The sequence below is a fragment of the Vitis vinifera genome, chromosome 16 (assembly GCF_030704535.1).
Source record: "Vitis vinifera cultivar Pinot Noir 40024 chromosome 16, ASM3070453v1".
Classification (NCBI taxonomy): domain Eukaryota; kingdom Viridiplantae; phylum Streptophyta; class Magnoliopsida; order Vitales; family Vitaceae; genus Vitis; species Vitis vinifera.
In genome coordinates this window covers 2,416,979-2,430,773 of record NC_081820.1, presented here as the reverse complement: position 1 = coordinate 2,430,773, position 13,795 = coordinate 2,416,979, and the positions used below count along the sequence as shown (strand labels likewise).

The 13,795-nt window shown below is 31.5% G+C and overlaps 1 protein-coding gene and 1 long non-coding RNA gene across 2 annotated transcripts; both read left to right on the top strand.

Moving 5' to 3' along the window:
- The first annotated feature begins 2,572 nt into the window (after positions 1 to 2,572).
- Positions 2,573 to 3,615, top strand: LOC132252684 (receptor-like protein EIX2). The gene is made up of 2 exons (XM_059733650.1): positions 2,573 to 2,867; positions 3,542 to 3,615. The coding sequence occupies exons 1-2, from the start codon at positions 2,606 to 2,608 to the stop codon at positions 3,580 to 3,582; spliced, it is 303 nt and encodes a 100-aa protein (XP_059589633.1). The 5' UTR covers positions 2,573 to 2,605; the 3' UTR covers positions 3,583 to 3,615.
- A 4,839-nt stretch (positions 3,616 to 8,454) lies between these two features.
- On the top strand, positions 8,455 to 11,949 carry LOC100259687 (uncharacterized). Its single transcript, XR_009464439.1, has 5 exons — positions 8,455 to 10,561; positions 10,642 to 10,705; positions 10,930 to 11,136; positions 11,206 to 11,316; positions 11,447 to 11,949. It is a non-coding gene; the product is annotated as an uncharacterized LOC100259687 (long non-coding RNA).
- The last annotated feature ends 1,846 nt before the right edge of the window (positions 11,950 to 13,795 follow it).

The window sequence follows — 13,795 nt, the reverse complement described above, 5'->3', positions numbered from 1 at the left end:
CTTGTGGACCATGGCTTGATGGTCCTTTGAACACCTCCGCTTCCTTGTTAGTTTTCTTGTAGTTTTGGTGACATGTGCCAAAGTTAGGCTTGGAACCACCGTGGGAAAGTTGGTCATTATGGGGAAAGTTAGTGGGTGCATAGAGAGAGACACACACTTTCCTTCTCTTGAAACATGGCCTTGTCAATGATTATACATAAAAAGAATTTTTGTTTTATAAATTCTTTTTCCCACCGTTGGTGCAATTGTCAACCTTATGAACCAAGACTTGCAATCTCTTTCCACTAATACATTTTCACCGTGTATTTTACTTTGACATATAACAACTCATCTCATAATTTAATGATTTTGTCTACCACATTTGAATTTAGCTTCTACTTTTAATCTTTATATTTGAAAGTGGTTTTGGTTAATATAGATGGGACATGGGTGCAAGGGACAAAAATTTCAACAAACACAAAGTTTTCATGGGAAGAAAAATTCCACATGGTAGGATCTTTTGACCTTAAAAAAAAAACAAGTTGTTGTATATCTTTATTAATCACTTAACAAGGTGCAATATAGTCTAATAACAAAATACATTAGTTTAACATTACAGCTAATTTTCCCCTAGAATAATATAATTACCTTAAATTATATTTTTTTCTCCTATGAATAAATTTTTGGATTAAATTAACTTTTTATATTTGTAAGTAATCAATTTAAGAAATAATGTTAATTCCTTAAAATTTTAACATTGGTATTTTGGTCAATATATATGCACAACAATCTAACAGTTTAGTTTACCAAATACTTAGATTTCATTTGGTCACTATATATTAATTTTGAAATCATTATTTACGAAACATATTACAATTTTTATTTTTATTTTTTATTGTAAAGTTACTATAATATGAAGGTAAAACAAAACTTTTCGTAAATAGGAATTATTATCATGTTCGTTTTTAAATATAGAAAATAGGAAGGGTATTCCTTAAGATTAAAAGACTATACTAATATGGCCTTAAAATAATATAAAGACAAATTTAATTCTAAAGGATACAACATGACCTGCACTACAAGTTGGAATTTGAACCTTACCTATTGAGTGGACCCAAAAGTTTTAAGATTCATTATATTTGAAAGTCACTTTATTATTTTCTTTCTTTCAAGACTATAAGAAAAAAAAATAGCCATAGAATTATTTTTGTTTCGTAGATTCTTCTATCCCACGACAAAGACTTGGGGTCTTCTTTCTTTCCATTAATACATTTGGACCAATGTATTTACTTTGACATACAATAACTCATCCAATAATTTAATGATTTTACCTGTCGTATTTGAATTGAGCTTCTATTTTCAATATTCACATTTAAAAGTGGGTTTGATTGGCATAGATGAAACATGAATGCAATGAACAAAAAATTCCACAAGCACAAAGTCTTTATAAGAAGAACAATTCCATATGGTGGGACCTTTTGATAAAAAAAATTTCCATTGAATCTATTTTGAAAATTTTCGAAAATAATTTTAAAAACATAATTTTGATAATTCTTGAAACATTTGTATGTACAATGTAGAGTGTTACTAAAAACACTTTACAAAAAAGAATTGGGATGAAAAAGTTTAAATATGAAATTATTTAATTTAACTACAAAATGGTTTAAATGAAAATTTAAATGACTTTCTTATAATTTAATTAAAAAAATGTCATTGTATATCTTCATTAACACTTAACAAGGTTTAGTATAGTTTAATAAGAAAAATAAATTACCTTAAAATTATAGGTAATTTTCCCTCTAGAAGAATATTAGTCCAAATTAATTTTTTTCTCCAATAATCTAACTTTTGGATTAAATTTATTTTTATATTTGAAATTACTTATTGATTTCCACTAATAAGTATTCGATTTAAGAAATCATGTTAATTCATTAAAATTTCAACATCATTATTTTGGTCACTAATATGCAGGTAAAATGAAAATTTTCATAAATAGGAATTATTATTATTTTGTGTTTTTAAAAGTAGGGAAAAAAAAAAGAGTACTCAAATGGCACCTACACTTTTAATCAAAAACTATACTTCATATTTTTTAAAATTTTATCTATTGGAAAATTTGCTTTCTAATATGCAGGTAAAATGAAAATTTTCATAAATAGGAATTATTATTATTTTGTGTTTTTAAAAGTAGGAAAAAAAAAAGAGTATTCAAATGGCACCTACACTTTTAATCAAAAACTATACTTCATATTTTTAAAAATTTTATCTATTGGAAAATTTGCTTTATGTGTTGACTTAATGTTAAAACTCCGTCATCCATTCATTTTTTCCAAAAATATATTGGAAAACAATAAATTAATGGGACCCTTACCCTAAGGAAAAGTCGGTAACAGCGTGGAGGAAGCCACATGGGAAAACAATCCCAGCAACTGTTTCCCAAAGATAAGAAGAATAAAAATACCACAACTTCAAAAATGAATACTTCAATTTTTGGAATATTCAATTTATAAATATTTTTTTGAAAAATAATACCACATGTTATTTTTGGATAATATATATATATATATACAAGTGCTTGGTGCTGTGTGAATCCACAAAAAAAACCCAGTGTTACTTGCAGACCATCATGGCTGTATGCTTCTTTGAACGCCTCCTTTTTAGCTGTCTTGTGCTTGTGGTGGTATGTGCCAAAGCTGAGCTTGGAAACACTGTGGGGTGCATAGAAAGGGAGAGAGAAGCTCTGCTTCGCTTCAAACACGGCCTTGTGGATGACTATGGCATTTTGTCTTCTTGGGACACAAGAGATTGTTGCCAATGGAAAGGAGTCCAGTGTAGCAACCATACTGGTCAGGTGGTTGGGCTTTATCTTCAGGAAGGTAGTCTGAGAGGTGAGATAAGTCCTTCACTGCTTGAATTGGAGCTCTTGACCCATTTGGATCTCAGCTTTAATGATTTTGAAGGGAGTTCCATACCTCCATTCCTTGCTTCTCTCCCCAAAATCCAATACCTCATTCTCTCTGATGCCAATTTCACTGGACGTCTTCCCAGCCAATTCGGAAATCTTTCCAACTTGCTTTCCCTTGATCTCAGTGGTAATTATCATTTGCATTCTGGAAATCTTGAGTGGCTTTCTCATCTTTCGTCTTTAAGACACCTTGACCTGAATTCTGTTAACCTTAGTAAAGCCATCCACTGGTCACAAGCAATTAATAAACTCCCTTCTCTTATTCACTTAAACTTACGACACTGTAGCCTCCCTCCCCTCACCACTCCGTCTCTTTCCCCTGTTAATTTCTCTGCCCCTCTTGCTTTCCTTGATCTCTCTTGGAATGATCTCACTTCTTCAATATACTCATGGCTATTCAACTTTCCTACCACCCTTATTCATTTTGATCTCTCTTTGAATGCTGATTTAAATGGTTCTATTCCAGAGGCATTTGGGAACATGAGTTCCCTTGAATATCTTGATATTTCTCAGAATCAGCTGCAGGGTTCAATTCCAGACGCATTTGGAAACATGAGTTCACTTACATATTTTGATCTCTCCTCCAATCAACTTCAGGGTTCAATTCCAGATACAGTTGGGAACATGGCTTCTCTTGAAGAACTCTATCTCCATGACAATAAACTTGAAGGTGAGATTCCAAAATCCTTGAGCAATTTATGCCATTTACAAAAGTTAGCTTTGCAAAGCAACAATCTCAGTGGACAGCTTCCACAAGACTTGCTGGCTTGTGCAAATGACACATTAGAGATTTTGTATTTATCATATAACCAATTCACAGGATCAGTTCCTGATCTCATTGGATTTTCATCCTTGAGAGTGTTATATCTTGGTTATAATCAGCTAAATGGAACATTGCCTACAAGTATTGGACACCTTACCAAACTTCAATGGTTGGATATTGGTTCAAATTCATTGCAAGGTGTCATCTCTGAGGCTCATCTCTTTCATCTATCTGACTTGCACACTTTAGACTTATCCTCCAACTCTCTCACTTTCAACATGAGCTTGGAGTGGGTTCCTCCTTTTCAGCTATTTTCTCTAGCATTAACCTCCTGCCAATTGGGACCTCATTTTCCTAGTTGGCTTCGAACTCAAAAGCAGTTGAAAGACCTTGATATCTCCAATTCTAACATTTCAGATGTCATCCCAAACTGGTTTTGGAATTTAACTTCCCCTATTTATACCTTTAATATTTCCAACAATCAGATCATAGGGAACTTACCCAATTTAACATCAAAATTTGATCAGCCCCTTTACATAGATATGAGCTCAAATTATTTGGAGGGTTCAATACCACAACTTCCTTCTGACCTGGCATTGTTGGATCTCTCCAATAACAAGTTTTCGGGGTCCATTTCCTTATTGTGTACAGTTTCTAAGTCATATCTGGTGTATCTTGACCTCTCAAACAACTTGTTATCAGGAGTGCTGCCTCATTGTCAGAAACAATGGAAAAGCTTGACAGTTCTAAATTTGGAAAATAATCAATTTTATGGGAAAATTCCAAAATCATTTGGCTCCATGCAATCGATTCAAACACTACATTTACGCAACAACAATTTGATAGGAGAATTGCCTTCATCTTTAAAGAAATGCAAATGTTTGAGCTTTATTGATTTGGCAAAAAATGGGTTATCCGGAAAAATACCCCCATGGATAGGAGGAAACCTTCCAAATTTGATGGTTCTAAACCTACGATCTAATAATTTTAGTGGAAGTATAAGTTTAGAGCTATGTCAATTGAAAAAAATTCAAATATTGGACCTCTCTAGTAACAATATCTTGGGTAGTATACCAAGATGTCTTAGCAATTTCACTGCCATGACTAAGAAAGGGAATTTGACCATTGCATATAATTATGATTCACTTCATAATTCATTTCTGAGTGATGCACCTTGGTCCTATGTTGATAGCGAATTGGTTAAATGGAAAGGGAGAGAATTTGAGTATAAGAATACTCTTGGATTAGTAAAGAGTATTGATCTTTCAAGCAACAAAATAACTGGGGAGATTCCAAAAGAAGTAACAGATCTTCTAGAATTGGTTTCATTGAACTTTTCAAGAAACAATTTGACTGGATTGATCCCTACAACAATTGGTCAATTGAAATCATTAGACGTTCTTGATTTGTCTCAAAATCAACTTATTGGTGAAATTCCAAGTGGCCTTTCAGAAATAGATCGTTTGAGTACCTTAGACCTCTCTTACAACAACTTGTCTGGTAAGATTCCATGAGGTACTCAACTTCAAAGTTTCAATACTTCTTCTTATGAGGGAAATCCTACACTTTGTGGACCGCCTCTTTTGAAAAAGTGCCCAGGAGATAAAGTAGAAGGAACTCCCAATGCTTATAGCTATGAAGACGACATTCAACAAGATGGAAATGACATGTGGTTTTATGTTAGCATTGCTCTTGGATTCATAGTTGGATTTTGGGGAGTGTGTGGAACTCTACTACTCAACAATTCATGGCGATATGCCTATTTCCAATTTTTGAACAAAATAAAAGATTGGCTCTATGTGACTACAACAATAAATATGGCTCGACTATGGAGGAGTCTTCAAAGTTAAATGGTACAACTCTTTCTCTCTCTCTCTCTCTCTCTCCACCTTTTTCTTGTTTATAAAAAACATTACTAGCTTATTCTTGAATGGTAATGATTATAAAAGAAAAGTAGGTTTTTACTAGAATTTTTCATATTACTTCTTTTAGTTAATTAATTATTAACCTTCTATATTATTTTGATAAGCTAAAATTTATGAATGAAAAAATCACCTAATGTTAGATCCGAGGTGATTGTCTTTATTCCTAAGTGGAAAATCTTGGATATTTTAATATACTAATTAGCCATAACATTGACCTTTTGTATTATTTTACATTTTCTTACAAAACCGTCCCTCTTATAATGTTGAATGCAATTTCTTTAATTTTATTCAAATACATAACAATATTTAAGGTACCATTTTAAGCATAAACCAAAGAGTACTTGTCTAGTTCTTAAAACAAGAATGCTAATGAAAATTTCCTTTCGTGCAACTATTTAAAAAGATTTTTTTTCAAATTGGTAAATATTATCGTTTACTTTGTGTTTTAGGAATTCAACACCGCTTCATCTCATATTTTAGCATGTTGTGGAGTATTATCAAACGTGGAAGAAATGGATGCTTGGATATCAGTAACTCTATCCTCTCAACTCCTCATTCTATGATTATCGTTGGAGTGTAATAAGTTTCTTACTTTATTTTGATGATTATATATATTCTTCATATACTTATTTTATCTTTTGTTTAGATATTTGTGGGCATATCAACTTATTCTTCCTTATATATAATGCATTTTCATGTTTTAGGACTCATTCATTATCTTGATTTTATTCCCCATAACAATATTCTAAAAAGATATCAAAGAATATTAGTGTAAAATATTTTTACTTAAAATATTTCTCTCAAAAACCAATTGGTTTTCTTCATGAAGGTTAAAACAAAATAAAAGACAACACTATATTTATCATTAACTTGTTGATAATCTAATTATAATTCTCCCTATTTTTTCTCTCTAAAAAGACAAAGAACTCTTATAAATGTGAAACTCATTCTTCATGGTCTCCAAATCTTTCTCATAGGAAGTTGTTTCACTGATGCTTGGATAAATATCTCATTCTCATCAATTTTGTTGATTCCTAATTAGCTCACATTTCTTCTTGCTATGCCCTCCCTTTTGTCCACTAGTAGGCTTAGATGGTGTACGTCCCTATTAGGAAAATCACCTTACCAATAACAACAAGACCAACCACTTGCCTAACTCTATTTTGGGTAATAGACAAACTATCCCTTTACAATTATTATAGGATGGCCTTGGATCCATGATATAGGGGTGACCCCATCTTTATCCCATCAGAACATGAAGTTCCTAACAAATTCAGGAACCTATGTGATATGAGGGACTAGGTAAAGATGGGAGCATATTGTGACAGCTACCAGAGGAACAAGAGAAAGAAAAAGGTGAAGGTGGGAGAGCTTAAGCCCCATTCATCTCCACAAAGGTCTATAAATGTTTGTAAAGCACATTTTAATCACACATAGCCATAGGGTCTCTCCCATAGCAATGCTATTATTTATACATCTTGAGAACAATTTCAGAATAGATGGAAAACATGGTAGAGTAAAACTAGGAATATGATGCTTCTTATAAAAGCTCTATTTTCACTTGTGCAAAAAATTCTTTTATGTTTAATAAAATTTTACAATACAAATATTACCTTTTAAAAATTGTAACTTTGACTTTAAAATCAAAAGGCAGAAACCTACGCAAATGAAACCTTAATATAAATCCATTAATAATATCATTATAGTTATTATACTTTTGAAATAACTAATAATAAGTAATTTAGATATAAAATTTTAAGCACTAGAAAGACTTAGGATATTAGTAAGATTTCCTTCGGCTACATGGATTTTAGAATCCAAGAAGCCTGGTTTTGTAAAACTAAATTACTACATTTTTAGTGTTCTACAAACACTAAGAGTGCTTTTGATGGTGCTTCTATTCAAATTGTATTTAGTGGATGTGTTTTTTTTAAAAAGGTTTTTGGAAAAATCACCTATTAAGTGTTTCTCTAGGAAGCATTACAAGTTATTTTTCAACATTTTAAAAGTTTTTTTAGAATTTTTCCAACACCATAACAAATTTCACATTTTGCTACCATAATTTTCGTTGGCACAAATAAATTTTTATGGAAAAAAAGAAGATTTTTGCAACGAAATTTATTTTTATTGCAAAAAGGATTTTTTTTTTCTATTTTGTATTCTTCTCTCTCTCTATATATATATTTTCCATAAGAAATACATTATATTTTCCATAAGAATTTAATATGAATTTTGTATTCATTTAATCATAATGGTTTTTTTCTATTTTGTTTTCTTCTCTCTCTCTATATATATACGCATAAAAGAGGGAGAGATATGAAGTGCTCACGTTCTCTTAGCTTATTCTGGGGCTTAGCTACCTTCTTAATTGTTCCATCGATCGATTTTCCGTTTTGATTTTTCAATAACCAAATAGATTTTGTAGAAGAAAATTTCAACTGTATACATGTACTAGTTTTCTTTCATTTATGTGTTTGTTCTTGTCTGGTATTATTAATTCATCTACGGGATAAAATTTGGGTTTCGTGCTCTTTGTTTGGTTGTTAAGAAATTGTAAGAAACATGAATGAAAATTTTGAGATGCTTTGCTGGGGTTTGTGCCGCGAGAGCTGCAATCAAGGAGTGTTTATGTTGCAAGAGTTGGAAAAACAGGAATTGAAGGAGGTTAGGTTCACGATTGATGTGAATCTAATGGGGACATTTCATTTTATTAAGGCTCCTTTGTCGAGGATGAGGCATTGGAAAGAAGCGTGGACCAACGTCGATCGACATTATATCATCGTAGGCCAGTCAGGTACCATGTACTTGAATAAGTGTGATGTGTTTTCAGAAATACTTTTTCAAAAGTTCAACGTATTGCCTTCTGCTCTGAACTTTCGTTTTGTCATTCTGTGAATTTTTTCAGCACTAGAAATGAATATTACCTCCTAAATTTAAAATGGAATGCCTCAAAATTGACTTATTTGACATTCAAAGCACATTAATTTTTTGCTCTTAGATGTTAAATTTCAATGGTTATTAGGATTCCAAAACAACTCTCTATCTATTGGTTTTTCATTTGGAGTCATGATTTTTTTGTGGGTGGGCATTTATGGTTACACAGCTTACACGACTAGCAAGTTTAGCCTCATAGGATTGACAAAAGCTTTGCAATAGGAGGCCATTGTAGACAACATTTATATCTCACTTATATTTCCTCTAGCAACAGAAACCCCAGGGGTTAAAGCAAGGTTTTTGAATCTTTACTTTCTCTGCTTTGCTATGAATTTTATAATCTCAATTTTCGAGTCTGCTATTGACCTCTCCTAATGATAGCGGAGAAACTAGGGAGTTATTGTGCTAAAACACTGATATTATTGGCCCTTTTGCCTTTTATTTTGAAGATTTTAATGTTGTCTGTTTATCTAAACAAAAGTCTAATAACAGTGATCGAAGAATTAATAAAATTTAGCATGAAAATATGTAATTTCTATGAATGTGTGACATGGTAAGACCATGTTATTTTGAAGATTTGAATGTTCTTTGTTTATCTAAACAAAACTCTTATAACAATGATTGAAGAATTAATAAAATTTGGCATGAAAATATGTAATTTATATGAATGTGTGACATGGTAAGACCATGTTATCTAAATATTTGTTTTGCTGATATTAGGTGGATTATTGGTGTTACACACTTCGCCATTATTTAGAATGGGACAATATTGTTTTCTTATTCCCCTGATTGGTTGCTAAATTGAGGAAAAGAAAAGGAAAAATATTAGAGCTATGCAGTATACTGTTGTGTTGGAGAGAAAAATTAAAAATCTCAAGTATGCTTAACCTGATGACCTTAGCAATACTCAATAGATTTTATTATTTCTTTGCTTGGGACCAAACCTATGGACATATAAAGTTTCAATTTTCCTATTACCTTTTTATTGTTTCTCTTGTTTTCCTGCCATAGATTAATATGAATTCTAGTTTTAAACTTTTAGTTTTTGTTAATTGTATAGAATAGTTTGTTGGCTTTTGTGATTGACTTTCATAAATAATTGTGTTCTAAACTCAAAAGCTATTTTGGAAAATTTAAATGTTGTCATTGCAAATTTGACTTTAAGGGAAATGAAATTTGGCTGGCAAATTGATGATTGTAGCATAATTGGATTCTTTGGAGCAACATTTGGTGTTGGTGGTGGTGGCAGTTTTGTTACATGTGGTGGCAGTTTTGTTACATGTGGTAGGAGTTCTGTTAAAGATCTATAATTCATTCTAACCAAATTCAGAAACCTCATTGGGACAGGGGTTAGGAAGTGGTAAAAATAAAGGAAATGATAAAAAGAAATATTTTTAAAATACCACCAATCTAGCCTGCTGTTTTAGTTGACTCAGTACTTGATTTTGCATATTTCAAGCACTGGGTTTGAGATCATTGTCATAGATTTTCTAGTATCAACCGATTTTTTTAGAATAAAAAGAGAATTGATTTACTACACTGACATGCCAGCAGCTTTGTGAGTTGAGTTCATGACTTTTAAGGGACCTCAATTCTTTGAACCTTGAACATGAAGCTTAGCAACCATTGCTTCTCTGAGACAATTGTCCTTGATTTAGCTTTAAGAACTGTTTTATCTAATTAATAAATAGCTAGCTGAAGACAAGGGATATCTCTTTGCAAATCTCATTTACATGGTTATATGAAACTGCTCTCTTATAATTGAGGAAGTCATAAATTCTATTTGTTGGTCATGCATGGTTATGGGTGCAGTAGGCTCAACTGTTTACTATAATCTTAAGCTAAGGCATCCTACACTTGATATGCCTATCATTTGCTATGATTTGGCGCTGCTCTTCCAACCAATGCTCATGATGGGCATTAGCATCGGGGTTGTTTTTAATGTTGCAGTTGCTGACTGGATGGTTACAATTTTGCTAATTGTTCTCTTCTTAGGTAATTAGCTGAATTTCAATTCTTCTATATATATATCTGAGACTCCAAGAGTGCCCTTGACTCATTATGATAGTTTGCAGGCACACCAACAAAGGCATTCATAAAGGGTGTCGAAACATGGAAGAAAGAAACCATAATGAAAAGGTAATTATAAAATTCGCATGTTGTATGCATAGAATTGAGAGTTTGTTTGTGCACCTCATGGAAATTAAATCATTCTTTTGCTTTGGGTTTATTGTATTTTTAAAATGAGTACCAAAAACCAGAATAAATAAGCTCAATTTCATGTGCTTTCCAAGTGTTTCTCTAATATATTCTAACACAATTGATTTAATAATTTCCATAATCTTACTTGTTTCTGGTTACAGGAGGTTGCTAAGCGTTTAGGAACAAATGGTGAGTTGGCCTATCAGGCAAAAGAGGATTCTTTTTCCATTATTTATTCTCCCCAAAATCATTGCTAAATCTTTTTCATCCTGTCAAGCAATGGTACGAAGGAAGTAGAGTACAAGCCTCTTCCTAGTGGCCTAAGTAATGGCACTCAAAATGCCACCAGGAAATTTGAAGAACTAGAGGTGAGTATACTATGAAAATCTGGTTTTCATTTCAAAGTTTTCAAGAACTGATTTATGTAACCATCTTAGGTCAGTATTAAAATGTTTAAACTGGATGGAACTTGGGCTTCTTGTTCTCGATTGGGTTGCTTTCCTTACATTGCAGATTGCAAAGGTTTCCTCATTCCTGACCTTATTTGGGTAAGAAGCTAATACTTTAAAATTTCTACTCACTCAAAGTTATTGATCCTGATTGGAAATCTTAACATGTTGTTCATTATGTTTGTGCTGCTGATATCATGTCCTTTTCCTGATCTTGAAGATTGTACAGGAAGGATCTCAATCAACAAAATAACTACATTCTTATCCTAAAGGACATCATTTTCCAAAACAACAAATGCAGCCAGAATCCATTAGTTTCTAAGGAAGATTGAACTCACAAGCAAAAGAAAAAGCTTCAATCTACTGTCTCGTCTTCTACAACACACAAGTACCTTAATAAACCAGGAACCACCCATCATTTTCAGAAGTCATTGACCATGTCATCTTCCTCAACATCAACAACAACAGGGAAGCAGAGAACAATGGACGGGAAATTGCAAAGACAATGTAGCTTCTCAACTTCATGGCATAGAAACTATTCTAGAGGTTGATACTTCTAAAAGCAAAAGGTTCACATCATCAGAGTTGAAGTTTGCAATTACTAGAGATTTCAGCCTTGAAATGGTGATAGGAGAAGGTGGGCATAGTAAAGTGTACCTTAGATGATCCTGCTTGTGGTTTTACACAAGTTTCCAATATAATGGAGCACAAGAAGTTATAGTTTTCCTTTTACCTTCAAATTTTTCGTATAGATTAATTGGTCTACTAGTTTGAGTGAGTGATATAGTATTCCTTTAGGCTATGTTTGATTTTTAGAAAATTTGAGGGAAAATATGAGGGAAAGAAAACAGGGAGGATAAACATAAGAAAAAAAAAAGTAGAGGAAAAAAAAAAGATTAAAAATCAATGAATTATTTTTATTTGTTCATTCAAACTCATTTTACTTATTTTAACTCACTAATATAAAGATTAAATTATTTGAAAATGTATAAGTTTCTAAGTTATTTTAACTATATTTGATTTTTTTCACAGGATAACCAAACATAAGAAAATCATTTTTCATAATTTTAATTTTTTTCTTTCTTTAATATTTTCCAAGAACCAAAAGTAACCTTAAATTTATGAGTTAAAAGATTATACAATACGGTTAAATTTCTCTTAAAGCTTGTTATATTTAATCTCATTTTGAATTTGAAAGCTTATAAAACACATTTCACGAGAAATTTTATTTCATGGTGGAAGGGTGATTTTTCACCATAATTTTTGTATGGCAAAAAAGTGACTTTGTACCATGATTATTTTCATAGAAAAAATGACATGGTGCTATAAACTTGTTTTATGGCGAAAAATGATATGTTACAACAAATTTTATTTTGTGGTGAAAAGTGACATGTTGACACAAACTTTATTTTGTGGAAAAATTATTTGGTTTTTCTATAAAATTAAATTTTATGGTTAAAAATAACTACTCACGAACTTGTAGCAATAAACTCACCACAAATAAATTTTTTTTGGAAAAAAAATCTTTTACCACAAAATACTATTTTTTAATCACAAATTAATTTATCATAAAACATTATATTTATTGTAGTGCAAATACCTAAATACTTTTTATAATAATAGAAGTGTTTTAAAAAATCAGGCTAAGCATGCTCTAAGTGTTATACCCTCAAATGATCAAGGAGATTTATCAAACACTATACATGGATGGTTGATAGGGTAAGTCCGAAAATTAAGAAAACAATTTCATAAGGTTACTCTATGTGGAAACATTAACAAAACTGGATATGAATATATGAAATTTTTATTTATATAAATTGCTTTTAGAATCCACACAAAAGTAATTGAAGAAGTAAAAAAAAAAATTATATTTATCTAACTAAATAATACGGACCTATACATATATGTCCAACGATGCATGCTATTCTATCAAGTAGAATCTATGTAGCTGATCATAGCAGTCCACTAGTTAGAAGTTGTACATATATGGATGCATGTTAGCAAGACATTGCTCGGTGTCGATGGCTTAGGATTGTTGACATCCTTATAGACCCAACTCAATATTTTGATTCCTAAGCCAAAATAAACAAATGTAATGAAGAAAATGAGCATTGAGGGTGAATATCAATGATGGATTACATTTAGAGGGGGGAGTGGAGGAGACTTTATATTGCTCTATTCAAAATCTTTTCAATAATGAATAAAAATCACATGAAAGCATGAATACAACAACACTCTCCCAACAATTTGTAAATGCAAGTTACATGAAAATACTTTAACACTCCCCAACACAAATTCATAACATCCTTAACACATTTCCAATTACTACTAGATATCTTTATCAAATTGAACAAAATTATTCAAGAGATTCAAAGATAATTACATAAATTTCAACTTATTTTTTGTTTTTCATCCATCTAACATATATGCTCAAGTAACAAATGATATCAATAACTGCAAATAAATCAAAAAGTAGATGAGAGAAAGAGACAATGACACCCAATTTGAATGTGAAAAATATTCAAAGAAATAAAAAAAAAAAACCGTAAAACTACAACCAATTGAAGACATCCATTAT

Excerpts from the sequence above, each read along its gene's own strand:
- LOC132252684 (XM_059733650.1), top strand. The coding sequence starts at position 2,606 with ATGGCTGTATGCTTCTTTGAACGCCTCCTTTTTAGCTGTCTTGTGCTT. Across the intron at positions 2,868-3,541 it reads TCAGGAAGGTAGTCTGAGAG|GGTTCAATTCCAGATACAGT; the intron begins GTGAGATAAGTC and ends AATCAACTTCAG.